This window comes from Loxodonta africana, chromosome 7 (assembly GCF_030014295.1).
Source record: "Loxodonta africana isolate mLoxAfr1 chromosome 7, mLoxAfr1.hap2, whole genome shotgun sequence".
In the NCBI taxonomy this organism is placed as follows: Eukaryota; Metazoa; Chordata; class Mammalia; order Proboscidea; family Elephantidae; genus Loxodonta; species Loxodonta africana.
The window spans coordinates 86,914,705-86,935,260 of NC_087348.1; the positions used below are offsets into that span (position 1 = coordinate 86,914,705).

General features: G+C 48.7%; 2 protein-coding genes across 2 annotated transcripts in view; one reads left to right on the forward strand and one right to left on the reverse strand.

Annotated features, from left to right (window-relative positions):
• Window positions 1-3,050: 3,050 nt before the first annotated feature.
• On the forward strand, window positions 3,051-7,974 carry ART5 (ADP-ribosyltransferase 5). The gene is made up of 5 exons (XM_064289508.1): window positions 3,051-3,079; window positions 4,545-4,668; window positions 5,605-6,334; window positions 6,951-6,983; window positions 7,059-7,974. Exons 1-5 carry the CDS (start codon window positions 3,051-3,053, stop codon window positions 7,064-7,066), a joined length of 924 nt encoding a protein of 307 aa, XP_064145578.1. The 3' UTR covers window positions 7,067-7,974.
• XNDC1N (XRCC1 N-terminal domain containing 1, N-terminal like) overlaps window positions 7,955-20,556 on the reverse strand; it is a 40,156-nt gene continuing 27,554 nt past the window's right edge. Inside the window, exons 16-23 of the mRNA XM_064288617.1 lie at window positions 17,690-17,890; window positions 17,429-17,591; window positions 16,289-16,381; window positions 12,565-12,757; window positions 11,880-12,007; window positions 11,676-11,754; window positions 9,285-9,414; window positions 7,955-8,349 (exon numbers count right to left, since the gene is read on the reverse strand). Of these exons, the coding sequence (XP_064144687.1) occupies window positions 7,958-8,349; window positions 9,285-9,414; window positions 11,676-11,754; window positions 11,880-12,007; window positions 12,565-12,757; window positions 16,289-16,381; window positions 17,429-17,591; window positions 17,690-17,890 (1,379 nt within the window). The 3' untranslated portion in view covers window positions 7,955-7,957. The remainder of the gene's footprint in view (window positions 8,350-9,284; window positions 9,415-11,675; window positions 11,755-11,879; window positions 12,008-12,564; window positions 12,758-16,288; window positions 16,382-17,428; window positions 17,592-17,689; window positions 17,891-20,556) is intronic.

Sequence of the window (20,556 nt, forward strand, 5' to 3'; positions counted from 1 at the left end):
ACAGGCCTAAAGTGAAGTCTCAATATACCAGTTCCTATATGATCAGCCCTGTCAATCTCTCCCAACCTCATTTCTGGTATTTGTCTCTGAGTCTGCTTTTGGGGAACCCAAAAATGAGACAGGGTCTTCTTTTTGGGTCACAAACTATAAGAATGTGAAATAGAGCTGCTTCTTCAGGCTGGACCCCAGAATGAACACACAAGTAGACCCGAGTGCAACCCACAACAAGGAGGGGCCCTGCTGAGCCAGACAGTAAACCTGAAGCCTGAAGATTAACCAATCCACAGTCAATTTGAAGACTCATGAGAATAAATGCTTCTTGTATGCCACTGTGATTTTGTGGCCTATAGCAAAATGAGTGTGTAGTAAAAACTCACTGAGCCAGCCGTATCTCTCACTGCCTCTCCACTGTCCTATTTCTGTCTCCATCCTGCCCTGCAGAGACAAGGCAGTGAAAGAGATATATCAAAGTCCTAGGATAGGGAGGAAGAACTGTGAAGTCAGACGGAGGATGTCGGACTATGTTGCCTCAGTAATTCAGTGATGCTGGACCCAGAATTACTAGGTAGAATCTACTAGACTTGGTGTCTGATAGGATATAGGGAATGTGAGAGAGGAAAAAATCAAAGATGACAACCAGGTCTCCTTTATCCAACCTGCAAGCACAGAGTAGGAGCAGCGTAGACTTTAAAAGCTCATCAGTTCATCACTGTAGTCCCACCAACAGTGTGGTACTTGGCACGTAGTAGATGCTCAGTAAAAAATATATTGAATTAATGAGCAAGTCTGGAGGGGAAATGGTGAAATCAGTTTGGAATAAATGTACTCTCCAGGCGCAGATACCCAAGAGGTAGCAGAATGGACAATAAGAAGAGAGATTTAGGAGTTATGGGCATATTTAAGTGAGGGAAGGAATGAGATCCCCCCAGGAAAAGAGCAAAGAGAGGGCTGAGAGGAGAGAGAGCTGCTTGAAGGGTGAACCCAAAGCACAGATGGAGCAAGACTCCTCTTGAAGTTCCTGGAGGTTCTTCACTTCTGGCCCTTGGGTTCTGTGAGACGCCCTCGTATCCTGGTGGTAAGTTCCTCTTTAGGCTTTATCTAGCTCAGGGTGCTTTCTGTTGACTTGCCATTGGAAGAGTTTCATGTAATGTACCATCCTCATTATTCACCCAGTCATCCAAGCTGGTCACCCAGGTGTCTATTCATTCAATCATTCATCAAATATTAATGTAGTTGCCAACAAATGCTGGGCACAACACAGAGAAGTTCTAGCTTCTCCTTCCCTTTTCCCACCGTCACTGCACCTGTCTGGCTAAGGTTTGCACCTGCCTCTTCACTGATCCCTCTGCTGCCACTGTCACCCCTGCTAAGCCACCTCCACAGAGCAGGAAGAGCAATATTTCTAAAACACAACTCTGGCCATGTTACTTAGCTGCTTAAAACCCCCCTGTGCAAAAACTAAGCAGAAGAAATATCTCAAAATGCAGAATGAAAATTATGAGGGCAAAGATGAGAACCCATCCAGAAAAAAAAAAACAACAACAATAAAGTTCCTCCACACTCTCAGGACCCAGCCCAACCTCCTTACCCTGGCGGTTGAGGCCCTCTGTGAGCTCTTCAGCTTCTCACCACCTGTGCTTGACTTCTGCAGTACAGAAAAAGTTCCGGCGAGACTCCGCTGTTTCCCTCACGGTGGCTCTGCACGCACTGCCTTTCTGCCTGGGAAGCCCTTCTCTTGGCTACCCATTCTTCAAGGTTTAGGTCAGGGGTCACCAACTCCAGGAAGCCCTCTGACTTCTATGGGCTCCCATATCACCCTGTGCTTTCCCCTGTCACCCCCTAATCACACTGTGCTGCCCTTGTGTGTGTCTGTCTCCTCCCAGCCTGTGAGCTCCTTGAGGGCAGGCACCAGGTATGACTGATTCTTTGTTTCCAGGGCTTGGCCGAGGCCAGGCACAGGTGAGGCCTCCAGGAATGTTTGCTGAGAATCTCCAAGGCTTCCAGGGTGTAGATAACAGTATAGATTGCTGCAGAGCAGGTGGACTGCTGATCTTGGTGACCAGCGTGGAAGAAACAAGGGGTGGGGGCCAGGCTAATGGCTTGGGGTGTGCATGGGAGGCAAGGAAGTAGAGACACTGAGGCAATCTCTTTTCATAGCCGAAAAGAACTGTCCTTCTTATGTCCTTCCCCCAGTCCTGCCCAGGGCACTTCTTTTGTTAGTGTCCCCTCATCCAGGCACTTGCTGAATGAGCATTCCCTTCTTGGAAAGCTCTCTGCAGTGACCCCAAATATCTCCCTGGGACTCCCCAAACTGCCTAGTGTCTGTAAGTATCCCAAATCTCTTAATCGAAAGTCCCCCAAAATTTTCCCTCATGTCTCTAAAAACTCCATTAATCCCCCAAACTTCCCCTCAAAAAAACCTTTCCCTGCGCAGCACCCAAAAGGAGGGTGATAGACCCCTTACCTGGGCCTTCTCCTGGAAGGGGAAGCCGGTGGAGGGCTCTTGCACTGGCCACCAGGGGAGGGGGAGGACAGGCTTCTCCTTTATACTGTCAATACTGCCCCCTTTGCCTCCCCCACACAGCTGCTCAGAAATGTGACACGTGTCCCATCTATTTCTGGATGTCTCCTCAAGGCTCAGGAACACCAGCCTCCACCCAGTTTGTCCTGGGCCAGTGCTCCTCACATAAAAAAGGGAATCCCTGAGGCCAAAAGAAGGTGGGCCGAGGCAGCAAGGATCCAGGTTCTGACAACTGCGCTCAAAATCCTACCCACTGAATTTGGACCTCTGCTCTGATCAGCCAAGGGGAAGAGGCTGAGGAGGCCTCAGAGAGCATCTCCTGACATTATGTCCCTTTAATGTGAACTTTGAGACTCACCTTAGCTGCAAGGAGAGATTCCTGGATTAAGGAGGCTGGGTCCTGGGTCCCAGCTCCACCACTGACTTGCCATGTGACCTTGGAGGACTTTTTGCCCCACCCTGGGCCAATGTCCAATGAGTAGATTTGACTCCATCTCTTGGGGTCTTTCTTGGGGTTTCAGGTTCCAGGATGGGAGAAGCAAATTCCAAAGCCACAAGGTGAGGAGAAGAGGACAAAGCAGTTGATCTGGACCCAGGGACTGTCCTCACTGCCCCCAGACAGGACCTTCTGTTCCAGCAACTACATACACTCAGGTCCCTCCAGGGAGGGAGACAGGCAGGATATGTAGGCCAGATACTGTTTTTCATAATAATGGTGAACGGTAGAAGGGCTCCTGCATTTCTAATCTAGGGGGACTTTGGCGTGGCCAATCTCATTGGAAGGGGACAAAAGAACTTGCCTTGAAGCTGTGTTTGCCTAACAAACACTCTGTTTTGGGGGATGCCACTCTTTCCATTTGTCTTCCTTCTCTTCCACAGGGTTGGACACAGTTTGTCTTCCTGTTTAGTCCACAGGAAGGATTTTGGGTGAAAGAAACTTTATTTGGCTGACAATATGAGGGGATGGGGGGATAGGGATGGGGCTAAATGACCTAGTGAGACTAGAATGGAGGCCTTTGAGTAGGTCTACCCTATCACACCCACCCCAACTCCAGCAGGCAGCATCTTTCTAAATTCTGGCTGAATGGACTCCCAACTCCTTTGGCCACTCTGGGGGAATACCCTCCAGCTCCCCAGGCTCAGGCAGTCAGAAAGCCCTTCCCAGCGCCATTTACTGATCCCCAGCTGGCCCCTTCTCCTATTACCTCTGATTGGGCATCCCAAACTAGGAGCCAGGATATTTATAGACAAGCCCAAAGGAGGTGGTGGAGGAGGGGGAAGGCCATTGGGTCACCTGAGTCTGAGAGTCACCCTCAGAGAGAGAGTGTCTGGGGGGAGGGGGTGAGGATTTGAGACAAGGAGCTCTGTATCTGGTCCAACTCTATGGACTGGGGGAGGTGGGGGAACGGGACTAGGCAGGAAGGGGAATGGGGACTCAGTTGCTGGAGACTTGGCCCACCAGAGCAGGCCATATGCAAATTACACTTAAATCAGCCAGTGCCCAAGCGTGACCTCTAAGCGGGCAGGACTTTCATTGGGCTCTCTGGCCTAGCGGTCTGGAGACCGGCCCGGCCGGGTCAGGGCCCACCCAAGGGAGAAGCCAAGTCTTACAAGTCCACTCTTGACCCCAGAGGCAAAGAGTGTTCCAGGGAAAGGACCCACCGTCCTAGGGAAGCGGAGTTACGCCCCACAGCCCCTTCCCCAGCCACTCCCGCTCCCCACAACCCCCCTGTCGGTTGTAGGGGAAGGACAGTGTCGGGTTACCTCGGCGGGGCTATAGTTAGCTGCCGGGACTTTATCAGTGGACTCCGGGACAGCGCAGCGCCCGCCCAGACGTTAGCACACGGCCTGCGCCAAACAACAGTGCTCTTTCCTACTCTCTGCTTCCACAACCTCCAGGTAGGTCCCTGCCCGCTCCCTCTCTACTCTCCAGGGGTGCCAAACTATGGCCAGGGGACAATAAAGGCCAAGACCCGGCCCGCGCCCTCAGGTCTACCCTTGAACGCACCCACTCCCCTCCCAGGCCCTCACACCGCAGGAGAAGGGGTCTAGATCTCCAGCCCTCAGCCCATCAAATCCTGGACTCCACCGCCGCTGGCCCCATCCTCACCCGGACCTCGCTCTCCCGAGTCTCCACCAAGGACCATGTTGGTAGCTCTGCTGATCACCCTCAGCTGCATGGGCCTCCACACCCTCTGGCAGGTAACTCTGGGTACCGGTCTGTCACTAGGGTAGTTGGGGTACAGATCCCGAAGAGGTAAAGTGGAAGACTGACTCAACACTTTCTCCCAGGGACTCTTCTCTAGGATCCCACACCTCTTAATCCTCTTCATCTCAGGAACCTGCACTGGGCAGGGAGCTCCAAGTTCACATCACCACTCCCAGAATCCCCACCTCCACCCACAGCTCCTTCAGTGTTCTTCCTTCCTTCATACCATCCCTCCCGACAGATTGCCTCCAACTTTCTCCTCTGCACTTCCCACCTCCCACCATAGGTTCAACCTAGGCAAACCCCATTGGGCTATTTGTGTGCTGCAGTCTTGACAGCCAGGGCTTGACCTCCCCCACCCCATCTTCTACCCCAGGTTTGGGGATAAGGGAAGTTGGCATTGGCTGTACATTTGCATATCATCTGTAGACTGAATCTTAAGTCCAGAAAAGGATTTATAGGTTATCTAGGTCCACTTCCCATGGAGTGTGGGAACCTCTCTAATGACAAGATGACCCATTTTAGGTTGTGCAGAGTGAAGATCTACATGTTAATCCCCACAGTAATCCTATGAGGTTGAAATTATCCCTAGTTTATAGGTGGTGAACCTGAAGTCCACAGAATTTGAGTCTTGCCCAAGATCCCACAGCTGGTAGCTGGTGAAGTCAGGGTTTGAATCCATGTCTGTCTGACTCCAAAGCCTGTGTTATTTAAGCCTCTTCTTGAGCCCTTGCTGAACTGTTTGCATACACCAGATATTTGGGCACAGAAATGAGATTCTGAGTTTCTGAACTGATCTGGCACCAGGACCCCTGTCCAGTGCTCTGAACTCATACCCTGTCCTGTGTAGCTCCTCTCTTTCTTACTTCCATAGGCCCAGGCTGTTCCCATCCTGCCCCTGGGCCTGGCCCCAGACACCTTTGATGACGCCTATGTGGGCTGCTCAGAGGAAATGGAGGAGAAGGCAGCCTCCCTGCTAAAGGAGGAGATGGCCCGCCATGCCGTGCTGCAGGAGTCCTGGGAGGCAGCCCAGGAGGTCTGGGAGCACAGGCGTCAAGGGCTCACCTTGCCCCCTGGCTTCCAGGCCCAGCACGCGGTGGCGATCATGGTGTACACCAACTCATCTAACACCTTGTACTCAGAGCTGAACCAGGCTGTGCGGATGGGTGGTGGCTCCTGGGAACTCTACATGAGGCACTTCCCCTTCAAGGCCCTCCATTTCTACCTGATCCGGGCCCTGCAGCTGCTGCGGGGCAGCAGGGGCTGCAACAGGGATCCTGGGGAAGTGGTGTTCCGAGGTGTTGGCAGCCTTCATTTTGAACCCAAGAGGCTGGGGGACTCTCTTCGTTTGGGCCAGTTTGCCTCCAGCTCCTTGGATGAGGCAGTGGCCCGCAGATTTGGTAATGCCACCCTCTTCTCTCTAAGGACTTGCTTTGGGGCTCCTATCCAGGCCTTGTCTGTCTTTCCTGAGGAGCGTGAGGTGCTGATACCCCCCCATGAAGTCTTCTTGGTCACCAGGTTCTCCCAGGATGGAGCCTGGAGCCTAGTGACTCTCTGGAGCTATAATCAGACCTGCAGCCACTTTAACTGCGCCTATCTGGGTGGTGAGCTGTGCATGGGGAAATGATGTGTGAAATAAGCCAGGATGTCCCTGCACAATCTCCAGGGCCTTCAAGGAGACCCACATGGTTAATAGGGAAAGTTGAGGGCTAGAGGTCAGCTGGGGTTATTGTCTTTGTGACTCAGGTTCTACTAGCTCTCAGAAGGTCCTCTAAGTGTTTTCTTGATCTGTGGTTATGCTCAGATGATTCACAGATGTTCTGTAAAGGTTCTGTCTGCTAACTCTAGATAGTCTAACCTAAGAGGGTGTTGCCTCTGTCTGACCCTAGCCTTAATTAAAAGAATCTGGTCAAGGAGGTTAGCAAGCAGAAGAAAGAGACATGAGTACTGCTTCAGATTTCAGGAGGCTGCAGGCTTGGTGGGGGCGACAAGACACTTAGGTGCTATTCCTGAGTGCTGAGGGGAGTGATGGGCTTGGGTGGGAGCAGGGATGGATGGCCAATCTGGAAAGATCCTGGGGAAAGGAGGAGGAAGGGAGGTCAGAATTTTGGATTTAAAACAAAGAGAGGGAGAACGGCCCTTGCTGGCCCCTGGTGGGAAAGGAAGTTTGGGGTATGAAGGTCTGTCTACATGGATGCCTCACCATGCTTTCTATTGCAGGGGAAAAGAGGCGGGACTGTGTATTGGCATCAAGTGAGTTACCCTCCTGCTCCCTCCCTCAGCTGTTTCCATTCCCACTGCCAACTTTTTTCCTTCTCTCTCCTGCAGGTGGTTAGCCAGATTCACCCTTCAAGAAGGCCTTCTCTCTGCTCTCTTGGAAGACCATGCTTTTGGTCCCTGGGAGGTTCCAGTTCTCAGGAGCTGACCCCTGAAAATCCAACACCAGTCCTGGGAACTAGTGGCTCTCGTATGAAGAAGGGGGGGCTTTGAACAGCCTCGAAGCAAGTACATGGTTCTGGACCCAGCCCTAGTAGCCATCTCCCCAGGGCCAGCATGTGGGGGGACTTGAGGCCAGGGTAGGGTAGAGGGAATCCCACTAGGTGGTGGGGACTTCCTAGGACAAACAAGGGTAGTGCTGTGATGGTCACTTGATTAAATGGTTTTGCAGTGTGGAGACATCAAATTTCATGATTGGTTTTTTCCATGAGGCTGGAACATCTGCCTTGCTCTGGCCATGCCAGACTCAGGACTGAGGGACTGAAAAATAATAACCTCTTGGTACCTGTCATACATTGTAACTCGCAAATCTGGAAGCTTTAGCAGCCAGAAGTTCCTCACAACAACGCTGAAGGCCGTGTTTGTCAGATGAGGAGTGAAAGGCCAAGGAAGGAAGCCACTTGCCCATGGTCAGAGAATTAAGTGTTGAAACCAGGTCTCCTGCCTCCCAGTCCAGAGCTCTTTCCACCAAAGTATTTGAGGAAGCCCAAGTAGAATTCTGAGCCCAAGATACCTGGGACCCCAGAGCAAGCCATTTTCTACCTGCCCCGCTCCCTCAAGGGTCCATTTCTGTGGGGATGAAGGACCTCAAAACATCAAGAGGCAGGAATTCTCACATACTCTGAAGGCATCAGACAAGAACAGAAGTTTTATTGAGGCAAAGAAAGGAACATAGGCTCTACTAGGCTGTTCTACTTAGCAACAGAAAAAGGAACCCCCCCCCCCACTACCTAGGACTCTCCCTTGGTCCCCAAGCTCTCCTCGTGGAGCAGGTCCCCAGCCCCCTCTGCTTCCTGTTCCCTATGCACTAGCACTTGAGCTGGGGAAGAGGGGCCAGACTCTCCAGAAGCTGGAGTCCTAGCCCCTCCAGCATTCTGAGGCCCAGTTTCTAAAGTTGCTTGAGCTTCTACAACCCCTGGCAATGTTAGCTCTGGTGTCTCAGAGATGGGGGGCCCCAGGTTTTGGAAGCTGTTACGCACTCGGGTGATGTAGCGACTGAGGATGCTGGCACCATCGGGTGGCCGGGGTGGTCCTCCTTCCACCAGAGTCCACCGTACACCAGCTACCTCACTTTGCAGTCGAGATACGGTCTTCGTCAGCTCTGTAAGTCTGTTGCCCAGGTCTGAGGGAGATGGAATATTGAGGGGCGGTCTCTCAGAAGATGAGCCTACCCTGTGCCACTTCTACCCCCAACAGTACCCCAGGGGATGCCCTGTCTGGGGGTCCTGAGGGAGGAGAACTGGAGGAGGTGAGGGACCACCTTATGGGCTAGGGATCAGGTGGGCAGGCAAAGTCTGGGACAGAAGAATCTGAGTGGGGGTAGGTAGGGATTGGTTTAGGAGACATGAAGAAGGAAAGTCTCGGGTCCAGAAAAAGGATCAGGAGTCATAGGGGTGGAAAAGTTTTTACTGGGTAGAGATTTGTACATCTACCTCTTCTAGCCCTCTCCCTGATCTACACCTGTCCAGCTCATACTCATCTTTCAGGGCCCAGATCAAGTTCCACCTCCTCCTTCCTCAACTTCCTTCCGTGATCTCAAAATGATAGGTTCTTGCCTCCTTTGGGCTCACATTGCAATTTGTGCTTCTCTCAGCTAAGCGCTCTCTCTCTGCCTGGTATGATGGTCTCTCTCCTCACCAAACTGAAAGCTTCCCATGTGTCCTTGCTCTATATAGCCCCCACCCTCATTGCAGGGTCTGGAATAAGGGAGGACATAGCAATAAATGTTGGTTAAATGAGTGAAGAAGTAAGTGAATGGATGAATAAATCATGAATTAAGTGAATGAGTAAATGGGTAAGGGAGTGAATAAGAGAATAAAAGAGCACATGAAGGAATGAGGGATTATATGAAATGAGTGGAATAAACAACTGAATGGGCCAGGTGGTAATTGAGTACAAGGGGGTACATACACTGTGCAGGTGTGGCTTCCGAGGGAAGGGTAGGATGGGGACACATATAAACGCTAGCTGGCTGAGGGGTATGAGCCTGGGTGTGAGGCATTTATCCCAGGTGAGCAATGAACAAGAATGGGGAAGGCTTGGAGGTGGGCAACTAACCTTTCCGACGAGTCTCCTCAAACTCACGCCGGGCTGTCTCTATGTAGCGCTGGACCAGGGCCTTGATAACACGAAGCCGGTAGGATCCTCGTTCTCCCTCCCCAGGTCCTGTCCCTGCCCCAGGATTGGCCTGAAGTGGGAAGACAGGAGGGTGAAAGAGATTCCAGCGTCCTCTAGTCACCAGGTAATAAAGGTCTGAGGCAGAGCCTGTGCAGCTTTGCTATCCCTAGAGGCCACACACCTAGACCCGGTCTGCCCCCACCGCACAGTGCAGCCCTGGAAGGTACAGCATGGAGGAAGGGGTTGAGCTGTGCGGGCTGGAAAGTGACAGAGTGGTAGGCAGAGACAAAAACTGAGGAGCATAGAGCTGAGCTTCCTCTCCTGCCACTGACCCAACCCTGTTTTTTTTGGGTTGAGTTAGTCCAGGCTAACCTTGCCCTTCAGACTCCATAGAGGGGTCGAGCTAAGGATGTGGGGAAGCATCTACATGGATCTGCTCATGCATATGGGGTGGAAATCATCATGCAAATTGGAATGATTGATTCTTGGGACAGTACCAGATGGGGACAAATGATGAAGAGTGGTAGCAGCAGTGTAGTAGGCAGAGCACTGGATTTGGGACACACAGAGTCAGACCCCACTCAGTCACTCAGCAGCTGTGTGCCTAGGCAAATGATTCCACCTCTCCAAGCCCAGATATCTTCCAATTTGAAGTGGAGATGGTATTAATACGTATCTCTTGGGGAGGTACTGTGCCTGACATAGAGTAGGGCTCTACACATTCTTAAGAAATAATAATTTTTATTCATCTCGTTTCATCTAATTTCTAAATATAGTTAGCATATTTACTTTTATAATGTAAAAAAGCAAAACATTTTATTAAGTATCTCAAAAGGAGATAGAGATGAGACGGAGTGTTATGAAAGAGAATGATTGGCCCTTTTTGGCTACAGAATATCAAAGCATTTTTCGTGTGTAAAATAAAGAACTTGGGGAGGTCATTTCCTGAGGGTGCAGGACAGGTGGGGAGGGGACACCTGACTGAATCACCAAAGAGCAGGCTAGTGAGGTGGGGGCAGCTGGAAGAAGGTGGGACCTCAGTGGAGGTGCAATGGAGGACCAAGGAGACTCCAGCTGGCTGGTGTGGAGGGATCTGGTGGACACAGTGACTCTGCCCATTGCAGTGAGACAGGCAAGCACAGGGCCATGGACTGAATACAACCTCAGGCAAAGAAGATGAGTTTCACCCAAGGGTGGAAGTAATCCTGACATGCAGTCTACAAATATGCATCAGGTAACCTGGACAGGGCCAGGAAGTGACCAGAGGGAAAAGGCGGTAATTCCAGATTTGGGAGTCAGAGATCTGGGAAGGTATTTAAAGAGGTCTCCATGCAGGACAGCCTGGAGCCAGGCTAGGGTGGGAACTGGGGAATCTTTGGCATTGAGTTTCTTGAATGTGCCATGCTTTCTCCATGCTTTTACACTTACAGTTTCCTGAGCCCAGAACTCCCTTCTCCATCTTATCTGCCCATCAACCTCCCGCGTACCCCTTAGAATTCTGTTCTGCCTTCAGCATCTCTTAGAAGCCTCCCTGATTCCTGAGACTGGGTCTGGGGCTCCAACAGCCCCTTGTGCGTCTTTCTACCATAGGCTTGTCATTCTATACAACTACAATCTGTTTCTGTCTGTTACTCTAGACTGGTCAGCACCTCAAGGTGTATATCTTTATTTCCAATATAGATGTGTTTTGGGAGGTGTTTGTTGAACAAAATACCGACCAACCGGAGTATCCAGGGATCTCAGAGCTTGAGAGATGACCTGTGGCCCCACATAGCTGGCCTAGAGGGCCTGTCTTAGACAGATCCTCAGGTAAAAAGTTTTAGGGGGCTAGAACCCTCTACAGACCTGGTAGTAATGCTGGTTTGAATTAGGAAGGGGCTTTAATTACCAAGCCAGACTGGGTTAGGGGCAATAATGGGAATCAGGGAGCCCTTGAAGGCCTGGTCCCCTCTCTCAGGCCTCTGTTAGCCTTTTAATTTCCAAGTTTGTGGGGACATTCTTCCCTTGGCTCTCTAACACATTTTGTGAAAAAGGTTCAGGCAGGTCTTGGCCCAGTTTAGGGCAAAAAGCTTGTCTGGAACCTAGAGGGTGTTGGGGTTTGGGAAAAGGGTTGCATATACTTCTCTTTAAGCCTGGTGACAACAGGGTTGGAAATTTAGGAAATGGCCAGAGCCAGAAAGAGGGAAAGGGAAACCACATGAGAGCATGGGAATTGGGAAGAGGCTTTCTGGAAAGACAGATAAGCAAAGAGTGTGCAGACAAACAGATGGCATAGACAATAAAGTTGAAGGCCTCATGTGAGGGACACAAACAAACAGATGAGGTACTCACAAAGGTGGGGACTGGGGGATAGTCTGGTTTGTTGGTTTTGCAGCAGGAGCAGCAACAGCAAATGAACTGGAAAATTCTCCTGAGAGATTTAGATGGTGGGAAGTGGTTAGTCAGAGAACAGGGCCTAGGAAATTTGGCGCAGGAGCTGGGGGTGAAGTGGGCTGGATCTTGGGGAACTGGGGGTAAAAGCCCTGAGGTCATCACCTGAGAAGGTAGAAGACAGACTTGGGGGAGGGCAGAATGTTGAAGGGCACAGGCAGCGTCAGGCCTTCTCTGAAGTAGGACAGGTAGAGCTTGGAGCGAGCAAACTTCCACTCCACATCAGCATCATCCTGGGGACCAGAAGGTAGGAGATTGTGCAAGGATCACTCTGGTACAGAGTCCTTTTTCCCACTCAATCTGCCTTCTCTTTTCCCCACTCCTTATACCTCTTATTCTCCATTGTGTCAACCACTCTCTTCTCCCCCATTCTTATCTCCATCCTCATCTATCACCCACATTTTCCCTGCTGGTTTCTGCCTTTCCTTTCTTCCTCTCCATTTCCTTTTACCCTTCTGACACCCAGCCTATTCTCCAGCCTTCAAGTCCTAGCCCATCTATCTCCTTCCCTCTCTCTTCTCACGTTCCCATCCATTTTTCCACAACCCCACTGTCACCATGAAGTGGAAAGAACACTGTATGTCTGGAGATTCTGATGGGATTACTAAGATCCTTATTATTTTACAGATGAGGAAAATGAGGCCTAAAGAGGGGAACTTGTCCAAAGTCTCAAACAAGGCAATAGTGGAGGCAAAGTAGGAACCCAAGGGTCTTGGCAACTTTCACTCTATGCCTCTCCATTGGTTCCTCCCTCCTCCTGCCTGACCTAAGCTGACATCAGTCCACATACCTCAATCTTCTGGAAGGAGTTGGTGATCATGGCAATAAGCATGTTGAGCAGCACAATGACCATGACGATGGTAAAGATGCCGTAGAGGGCCCGGCCCACGAATTCAGGCACCAGAAACTGAGGCATGTCTACCACGCTGTGCTCCTCCATGCCAAACATGGTCCAGAACAGAAACTGGAATGTCTCGTTGAAACTAACATGCCAGGCCAAGTAAGGGACAGGAAGTGAGGGGTGGAAGATGAGCCTGAGCACCACCCAAACACACTCCTCCTTGCTTTCCAGGACCCAGACAAAGGCATCGGCTTCCCTGAAGCCCTTTGGGTCACTCTGGTCCACACAGACACTCACCATTGCTGAGCTCCAATTTTTGTTCTTTTACTCAACTGATTTTTACTGAGCACACAGTAGCACCGCAGGTGCTAAAAGATACAGCCATGAACAAGATAAGCATAGTCCCTGTCTTCAAGGACCTTATGTTCTTGGGCGGGGGGTGGGTGGGGTGGGGGTAGGGGTGAGATAGACACTAATTATATTAACATTTAAAAATTGTGGTAAGTGCTTGAAGGAGCAGCATAGTATGCAATGAGATGTAGAACTTGGATGTGGCCTAGTCTGGGGGTCAGAGAGGCTTCTTTGAGAAAGTGACATTCAAGCTGAGCTCTGAAGAATAGGTGGGAATCAACCAGGTTTGAAAAGGAAGGTGAGGTGAAGAAGAGCATTACCCAAAGTAGAAGGAACGTAGGGACATTTGAAGAACTCAGAGAAGGCCAGCATGGCTGGTCTCAGAGAGTAAGGTGGAGAGAGACTTTGGAGAGGTAAGTGGGGACCAACCAGATCACGCATGGCCTTATATAACAAAAACAGAAGTCCTGAGTATGGTCTTGGAGCAATAGAAAGCCATGAAGTTCTAAGTGGAGCGGTGATACCTATTTTCCATTTGAAAAGACCACTTTGGCTGCTTCAAATAAAATGGAAGGAAGCAGGTAAAGAGTAAAGGGATGGCGACCAGTTAAACGGTTGCCACGGTCTGGACGATAAGTGATGGTGGTTTGGACCACAGTGGTAGCAACTCCAGTGCCACCTCTTCTGGGAAGCCCTTCCTGAACTCCCTTCCCCATCCCCCAGCAGAATGTGTCTATTAGTCACAAACCAAACCACAGACTCTTCCTCTTACTGTATTTTTTGTGAATTACCTCCTTTGTCTCAGTGCCAGTTCAGGCCTGGATTACTGCAACAACCTCACACTGGTCTCCTGGCCTAAATATTTCTCCTGTTAATTCATCCTCCACACTGTATCTAGGGTGTTCTTTCTAAATGCTAATCTGATGTGTTGTACTTCTACTTGTCAAATGTTAAATGTTCCTAACTATCCTCAGTCCAGATGTCCACCATGCAGCCTACCTGAGATTTTTAGTAAAGATACTTTTGATTTAGTTAGCTGCCACCCATGAATGAAGGGCCTAGGAGGGTGCGGTCTTCCCTTGCTACTGTGGAGTGACTGATACCATGAGGAGCCATGAAGCAGGCTGGAATGGGTAGTTATTATCCCTGGCATAGCAGATGACATTCAAGCTGAGCTTTAACTTTAAACTGTGCAAGCTCAGGTCCTTTAAGCTGACATCCTGAAGCTGGGACATGAACAAGGACTCTAGGTAAGAGGAGTTGTCTGAATAAAGCCTCCATATGCACTGTAACCGTGAAAAAGCCTTGACCAATATCCACAGGCCCAAGTGTGGGTCCTTTAGCATCACCAATGAAACCATCACACAGTTGCACTCATGCAACTTTATGATTGGGTGACTGCTTGAGAGGCCACCTAGAGTTCCATGGCCTGCTAGAGAAAGTCCAAGCTTCTCAGCAGAACCTTCAAACTCCAAAGCCTGGCTCTGGCTACCCTCTCCAGCCTCCTCTCACAAAATTTTCTTCATACGCCAACAACAAGGAACTTACTATTTCCCAATGTACCTCCTTGCTTTGCTATAGCCCCATTTTGCCTGGGATGCTCTATTGTCTGAAGTCTATAACCCTTCAAGGTGCAGTCCAGATTCTTCCTTGTCTGTGAAGCCTTCTCTGATTATCCAAGATGGAGGAAGGGGTTTCCTCCTCTGGGCGCCCTCAACATAAGCCCTCCTTTTTCACAGGACTTGTTATTGTTAGGTGTCATCAAGTCAATCCCGACTCATAGTGACCCTATGTACAACAGAACAAAACACTGCCTGGTCCTGCACCATCCTCACAATCGTTGTTATGCTTAAGCCCATTGTTGCAGCCACTGTGTCAATCCATCTCATCATTTCAAAACTGTATTATTTGTGCACATGGCTATCTTTCCCACGGGACTGGGTCTGGTTCATTCCTCCTGTCTTTGTTTCCACTGCTAGGAACAGGACCTACTATAGAGAAAGTATCAGTAAATGGGTGTTAAATGGGTGTAAACTCAAAAAAACAAAAACCCAAAGCAAGCCAATGACTGAATGACTAGGAAAGTGAATTAATTTAAAAAGTCAGTGAATGAATGAATGAGTGAATTAGAAAATGTAAGAATGAATTATTGGTCAAATTTAGGATAATTTGAACACCAAAAAGAATTATGACTGTAATAGATTATTATATTTAAAAAGTCTTTGAGTCCATAGTGATATTCAAAAAGGAAGAGGGGAAGAGAAAGGACTTCTTTATAGAAGAATGCCAGCTAACAAATGCAGAAGATAGGACAGAAGTAGACAATCACCATTTTGTAACCACCATTGTAATAACTGATTCAGCATCTGTGGATGCTAAAGCCAGTGGGTGAAAGTTTGCAAGGGTACAGGTTAGGTACACAGTCTCAACATATTTCCCCATTACTAAAAGGGGAAGAGGTTCCTTTACAATGGAAAGGTTTGCTAAATTCTGTCTTACCCAAGTGACATCACCAGTGGACCATACAGACATCATATGCCTCCTGATATGATACAATGGGAAGTACGCCTCATCAACTAGGTTTTGTTCTTGCCAAAACAGATAAATCCAAATTGTGGAAAATGCTCTCTACACAGTAACTTGATTTGTGCTCTTCAAAAAAATTCATTTGTCATGAAAGAATGAAAAGGTAGGGAGAGTGTTCTAGATTAAAGGAAATAAAAGAGTGCAATGGATGATAGTTGACTGGATCATTTTGGATTTAAAAAAAAGCTATAAAGATTTTTTTTTTGGCAATTGGGAAAATTTGAATAAGGACTGTATAATAGTCAACGGCAGTGGGTTTTGGGTTAACAGGTAATTGTGGTATTGATGCTAAATTTTTTGAGCATGATAATGGTTTTATGGTTATGCTCTTAGGAGACATACTGAACTATTCAGGGGTGAAGTCACGGTGCCTGCAACTTTTAAATATTTCAGAAAAAAAAAAAGAGAGCGGTGGATCAAGCAAATGCAGTACAACGTTAATTGGTGAAGCTGGATGAAGGGCATATGGATATTCACTGTACTATTCTTTTAACTTTTTCATAGGATTGAAGTTTTTCAAAATAATAACTCTGGGGGAAAAGTGAAAGAGTCAATCAATGAATGAGTAGATGAACAAAAGACACAGTGACAAAGTGAATCAATGAGGGAGAAAGCAAACCATAGAATTCATTATTGCGTGAATAAATGAGGGACGGGGAAGGAAGAATGACACTAAGGCTCCTAGTTGCATGGTCCCAGACTCCCACTTGCCCATCCTGCCTCTGCCCCAGCATACTTGCCCAGCCGCTCCGTCTCCTGGTAGGGCACGTAGATGTTGTTGAGGCCACAGAGGAAGGCAGTCAGGATGATCATGAGGATGAACATGAACCTGACAGAGAGTGCAACGGGGAAGGGTCAGTACAGGTATTCACTGTGGGAGAAGTCAGACTTTGGGAAGGAGAGGGATCGGGGGCAGGTGATGGCCTCCCTAGCCCAGCCTCTCTATTTGACAAGTATTCAATCTTGTTGTTACTAAGAATAGAGAAATTAGTGATGGGAAATGAGAAGGGATTTCAAGTGGGTGCTAAAGCAGGCACTCTCCTTCAGGAATAAAGGGTACTGAGTCTAATCAGTCAACACTGGGGATGGGCCAGTCTTCCAGGGAGGGAGTGAGATGGTGAGATGTGGTACAGGGATGGGTGGGAGTCAGAGAGTCCTTCTGAATAGGAGCTGTCATCAGAAGAGTTAAAGCCACATGTAGGGGTGAGTAAACCTGCAACAGGGAGGGGTAGAGAATCCAGGGGTGGAGTGGAAGAGTCTCCTCCAAGCTAAGCTGAGCTGAACATGGTCACAGATATAACCAGGGCTTTTCCCACCAAGGTAACCCCCTCCAGTCCCACTTCAGGGAGGGGATTCCCAGGGGAGCAGTCATTAACTATGGGCTCTGATTAGGGCAAAAGGACAAGTTTGGCTGTAAATGATTAGGAGATAAGCACCAAGAAGACCAGGTAATGTCATGGGTTCAAAGAGCAGTTTTAGAGTGGGAAAGATCCAAAGTGACCTGAGTACAGCACCCTTACCACACAGATGGGAAAACTGAGGCCCAGGTAGGGGTCTTGTAGAGAGACAGAGACAGAACTAGGACTAGAACTCTCAACACAGAGCTCTTTCTTCTGTCAAGGGTTTTTAACATTTTCTGGGGTCATAGGCCTCTTTGAGAATTGGACGGACATTACAGATCCTCTCTGGAGAGAAATATACATTTACACTTATACTCTAAATTTTGCCTATAGTTTCATGGGTTCACAGGTCCCTGGAGCCTATGCAAGGAACCAGGTTAAGAACTCCTGTGCTACACTGGAGCTGGGGGATTTCAGAAGAAGGTTGAGTAGAGTCTATCAGAGAGGAGGGTGCTCTGAGGAGGGGTGGTACACACCGGATCATGTCGTCGATCATCTTGCCAATGGAAATCTGCAGAGTGCCCAGTGACTCATGGGCTGGCAGAATGTAGGCCAGGCGGGTGAAGCTGAGCATGCTGGTGACAGCAAAGAGCACCTCAGCCAAGAACTGGGGATCCTCGGTGCGCCACTCACTTCTCTCTGTGTGGAGTGGAATGTGGGCTGGGGCCGAGGCCAAGGCCCAAGGGCCAAGGAAGAGGAGTGACTGGGGATTCCGGATGAGTTGGGGGGTCTCTCACCAGTGGTAGTGAAATAGTGGCAGGCAGTCCCATCTGGGGCCTCCTGGCAGTGCATGTGGGCAAGCCCAGCCAGAAGGAGGCGCAGTGCAAAGGCCGCTAGGTACAGGGACAGGATGACCATGTCCAGGAAGTTCCACCAATCCAGGAGGTAACTGCGCAGGCCCTCAATCCACACCTCCTTACACTCAAACCAGAGGAAGCCTGAAAGCAGGGACAGGGAGCCAGGACAAGATGGGACAGAGTTCCTCTTCCTTCCAGGTCAGAGCTAGATTACGGTGTGTATGGGGTAGAACCTACCTATGGGGGAAGGTGGGAGCTAAAACATCACTGGGTAAGTTGATAAAATGTAAGCACCTGATAGACTTAAGTGCACAGTGATCTTAAGAAACACTTCCTCCTGATGCCAACTCTGGGAGAGGCTGTTCATTGGGAGGGAGGGATTTTTTTTTCTTTTTTCAATTTGAAGTTTAAATCTTTAATATGCCTTCTGAGTTGTTTGGCTTGGAAAATCACCAAACAACTTGAAAAGTATATAAGCACTATGAAAAAGTAAAACCGTTTTTGTCTTCTTTTTTCAGAGCAATGATTCTGCTTTGGCCAGTGGAGGTGAATTACTAAGTATACAATACCTAGAAAATCGCTTTTTCTCTGCCCTCCACCAAAGAAGTGTTGGACAAGTATTTAAGAATGTTACTTTGAAAGGGCTCCCAATTATCAGCCTGCTCAGAGTGCCAATGTCTCGGTGGAGTCGGGGCCAGACCTAGTGTGAGGGGCTTAGGAGCTGGACCCCATTAGCCAGGTGACCCTGCCACATTGTACACTTCTCCATTCTCTAGATACAATTGTGTGCCTTTTCACTCACTGTTCCCTTTACCACAAATGTCCTTCCATACCTTTTTGAAGCTTTATTGACCCTTGTGGCCCAGGTCAAGTATTACCTCCTCGGTGAAGCATTCCCTAACCAGGCAGAGCGAGCTGCTCCCTGCCTGTGTTCCCACAGCACTCTGCTCCTCTCTCTGTGATCCCACTGCTATAAGGCACTGAAGAATCTCTCTCCATGGGCCTGTCCCCTCTCTTCCTGACTCCCCCTGAACTTGGAGCTCCTCAAGGGTGGGGACCATGTCCAATTCATCTCTTTGTCCCTAGTACCCAGATCAAGGCCCAGTATTCACTATTATAAAATATTTATTAAGTTTCTACCATGGGTCACTGGGGTCTTGTGGTGAAAAATACAGACATAGTCCTTGTCCTCCCAGGGTTTATAATCCAATAAGGGAAACAGGCAAATAACCAAGTAGTTATAATATAATCAACTGCTAAGACTGAGGAGCAGGGGAAAGAGAGGCTGTTATAAAAATGTTTAGGAATGAATCCTCATCCTGATATGGGGGTCAGGAAAGTGTCTCAAAGAAAGTGAAATTTAAGCTGAGACCTGAAGGAAGAGTAGGAGCCAGCCAGGTGAAGGGGCAGTGTGGGAAGGGGAGAGGGCTCCAGCAACAGTGAAGGGCCAAAGCTGGAGGCAAGTGGGAGCATGATGTGGTCAGGAACTGAAATCAGATCCATATGGCAGAAGAGTACCTTATGAGGGTGGGGTGATGCTCAGTACATGTACGCTGAATGGATGGGTGGAACCATATTTAATTTATCCATGTATTCTCAGAGCTTCTCTTACAGTAGGGCATCAGCAAATACTTACTGTAAGAATAAATGAGGAATTTTGTTTCATATGTTTATAAGACTTTTCTTCCACAAGGACAGGAACTATATTGATTTTATCTCCACCCAGCACATCAATAAATGTTTAGTAAATAATTGGTGAGAAACTCCTTCTTGGACTGATTTTATTTTCTTTCCCTAAATTTTCTTGGTCAAATTTCCTTTCTGATATCACTGTCTGGTGCGGTACAGGGTGCAGCAGTGAACCTGGTATACTAGTGGCTTGGGATTTTGCTAGTTGAGCTAGAGCTAAATGACGGGAGGGAAGCAAAGAAAGGGGCCACCCAAACAGCCTGCTGACCTCACTGGCCAGAGGCTAGGTAGAGCTCCGGGTATTCTTGCAGGTAATATGCATTTGCAGAATTGAGAATACGCAATCCTGCTACAGAAAAAAAGAAAACAAATGGAGTAACTGAAGCTTACGGGTTAAGCCTAGATAAATTATTAACCTGGGTGACATGTTTAAAAAAATGAACTAGAGCATTTGTGTGTGAACATACATAGAAAGGGATGAAAGGACTACTAGCCACTGAGGATTCATGATACACTGAATATGCATGAGGAATGGGAGGCCCTCACTCTTCATTGAATCTTAAATCAGCTATGCTTTGGTGACACCCATTTTGGCCCCATGTGTCTTCTGCCTGAGGAATGCAAATACAATTCATAGCTGCTCATCAGGATAATTGCTAAGACACAGCCATGGCCAGACAGACTTGCCCTATGTTTCTCCCATAGATCAAGTGTTGGTCCCAGGCACCTCTGTCTGTAGCATGCTCCCTGCTCAAACCTCAGCTTTGGTCCTCATAACACCATCACAACTATATCATTTATTGATTTAATAAACGGTATGATCTGAACATCTTAATCTGGTCTGTGAGACTTCTGTTCCATGATCTCTAGGATAGCTTGCTTCGCAGTGTACTTTCAGGCTACCATTGCACCATGGTATTTTCCCACCTGATACTATGGGCTAGAGTCCTATTTGTGAGAAGAGAGGAACCTCTAGAGTGGGTAGTGGCTGGGGCTAGGGTAGAAGAATGGAGCCTTGCTCAGGGAACCTGTCACAGGGCTAGCTGCTCCGATTGGGAGTGAAAAGGAGGGGTCCCCTGGGGTGCTAAAGCCCAGAGGGGTCTGGTTACATGTTCAGT

What these genes read in the sequence shown, in the direction of transcription:
- ART5 (XM_064289508.1), top strand. Translation starts at nt 3,051, where the DNA reads ATGGGAGAAGCAAATTCCAAAGCCACAAG. An exon ending in GCAAATTCCAAAGCCACAAG is followed by an intron (nt 3,080 to 4,544) that starts GTGAGGAGAAGA and finishes CTCCCCTCCCAG; the next exon opens with GCCCTCACACCGCAGGAGAA. An exon ending in TAACTGCGCCTATCTGGGTG is followed by an intron (nt 6,335 to 6,950) that starts GTGAGCTGTGCA and finishes TTTCTATTGCAG; the next exon opens with GGGAAAAGAGGCGGGACTGT.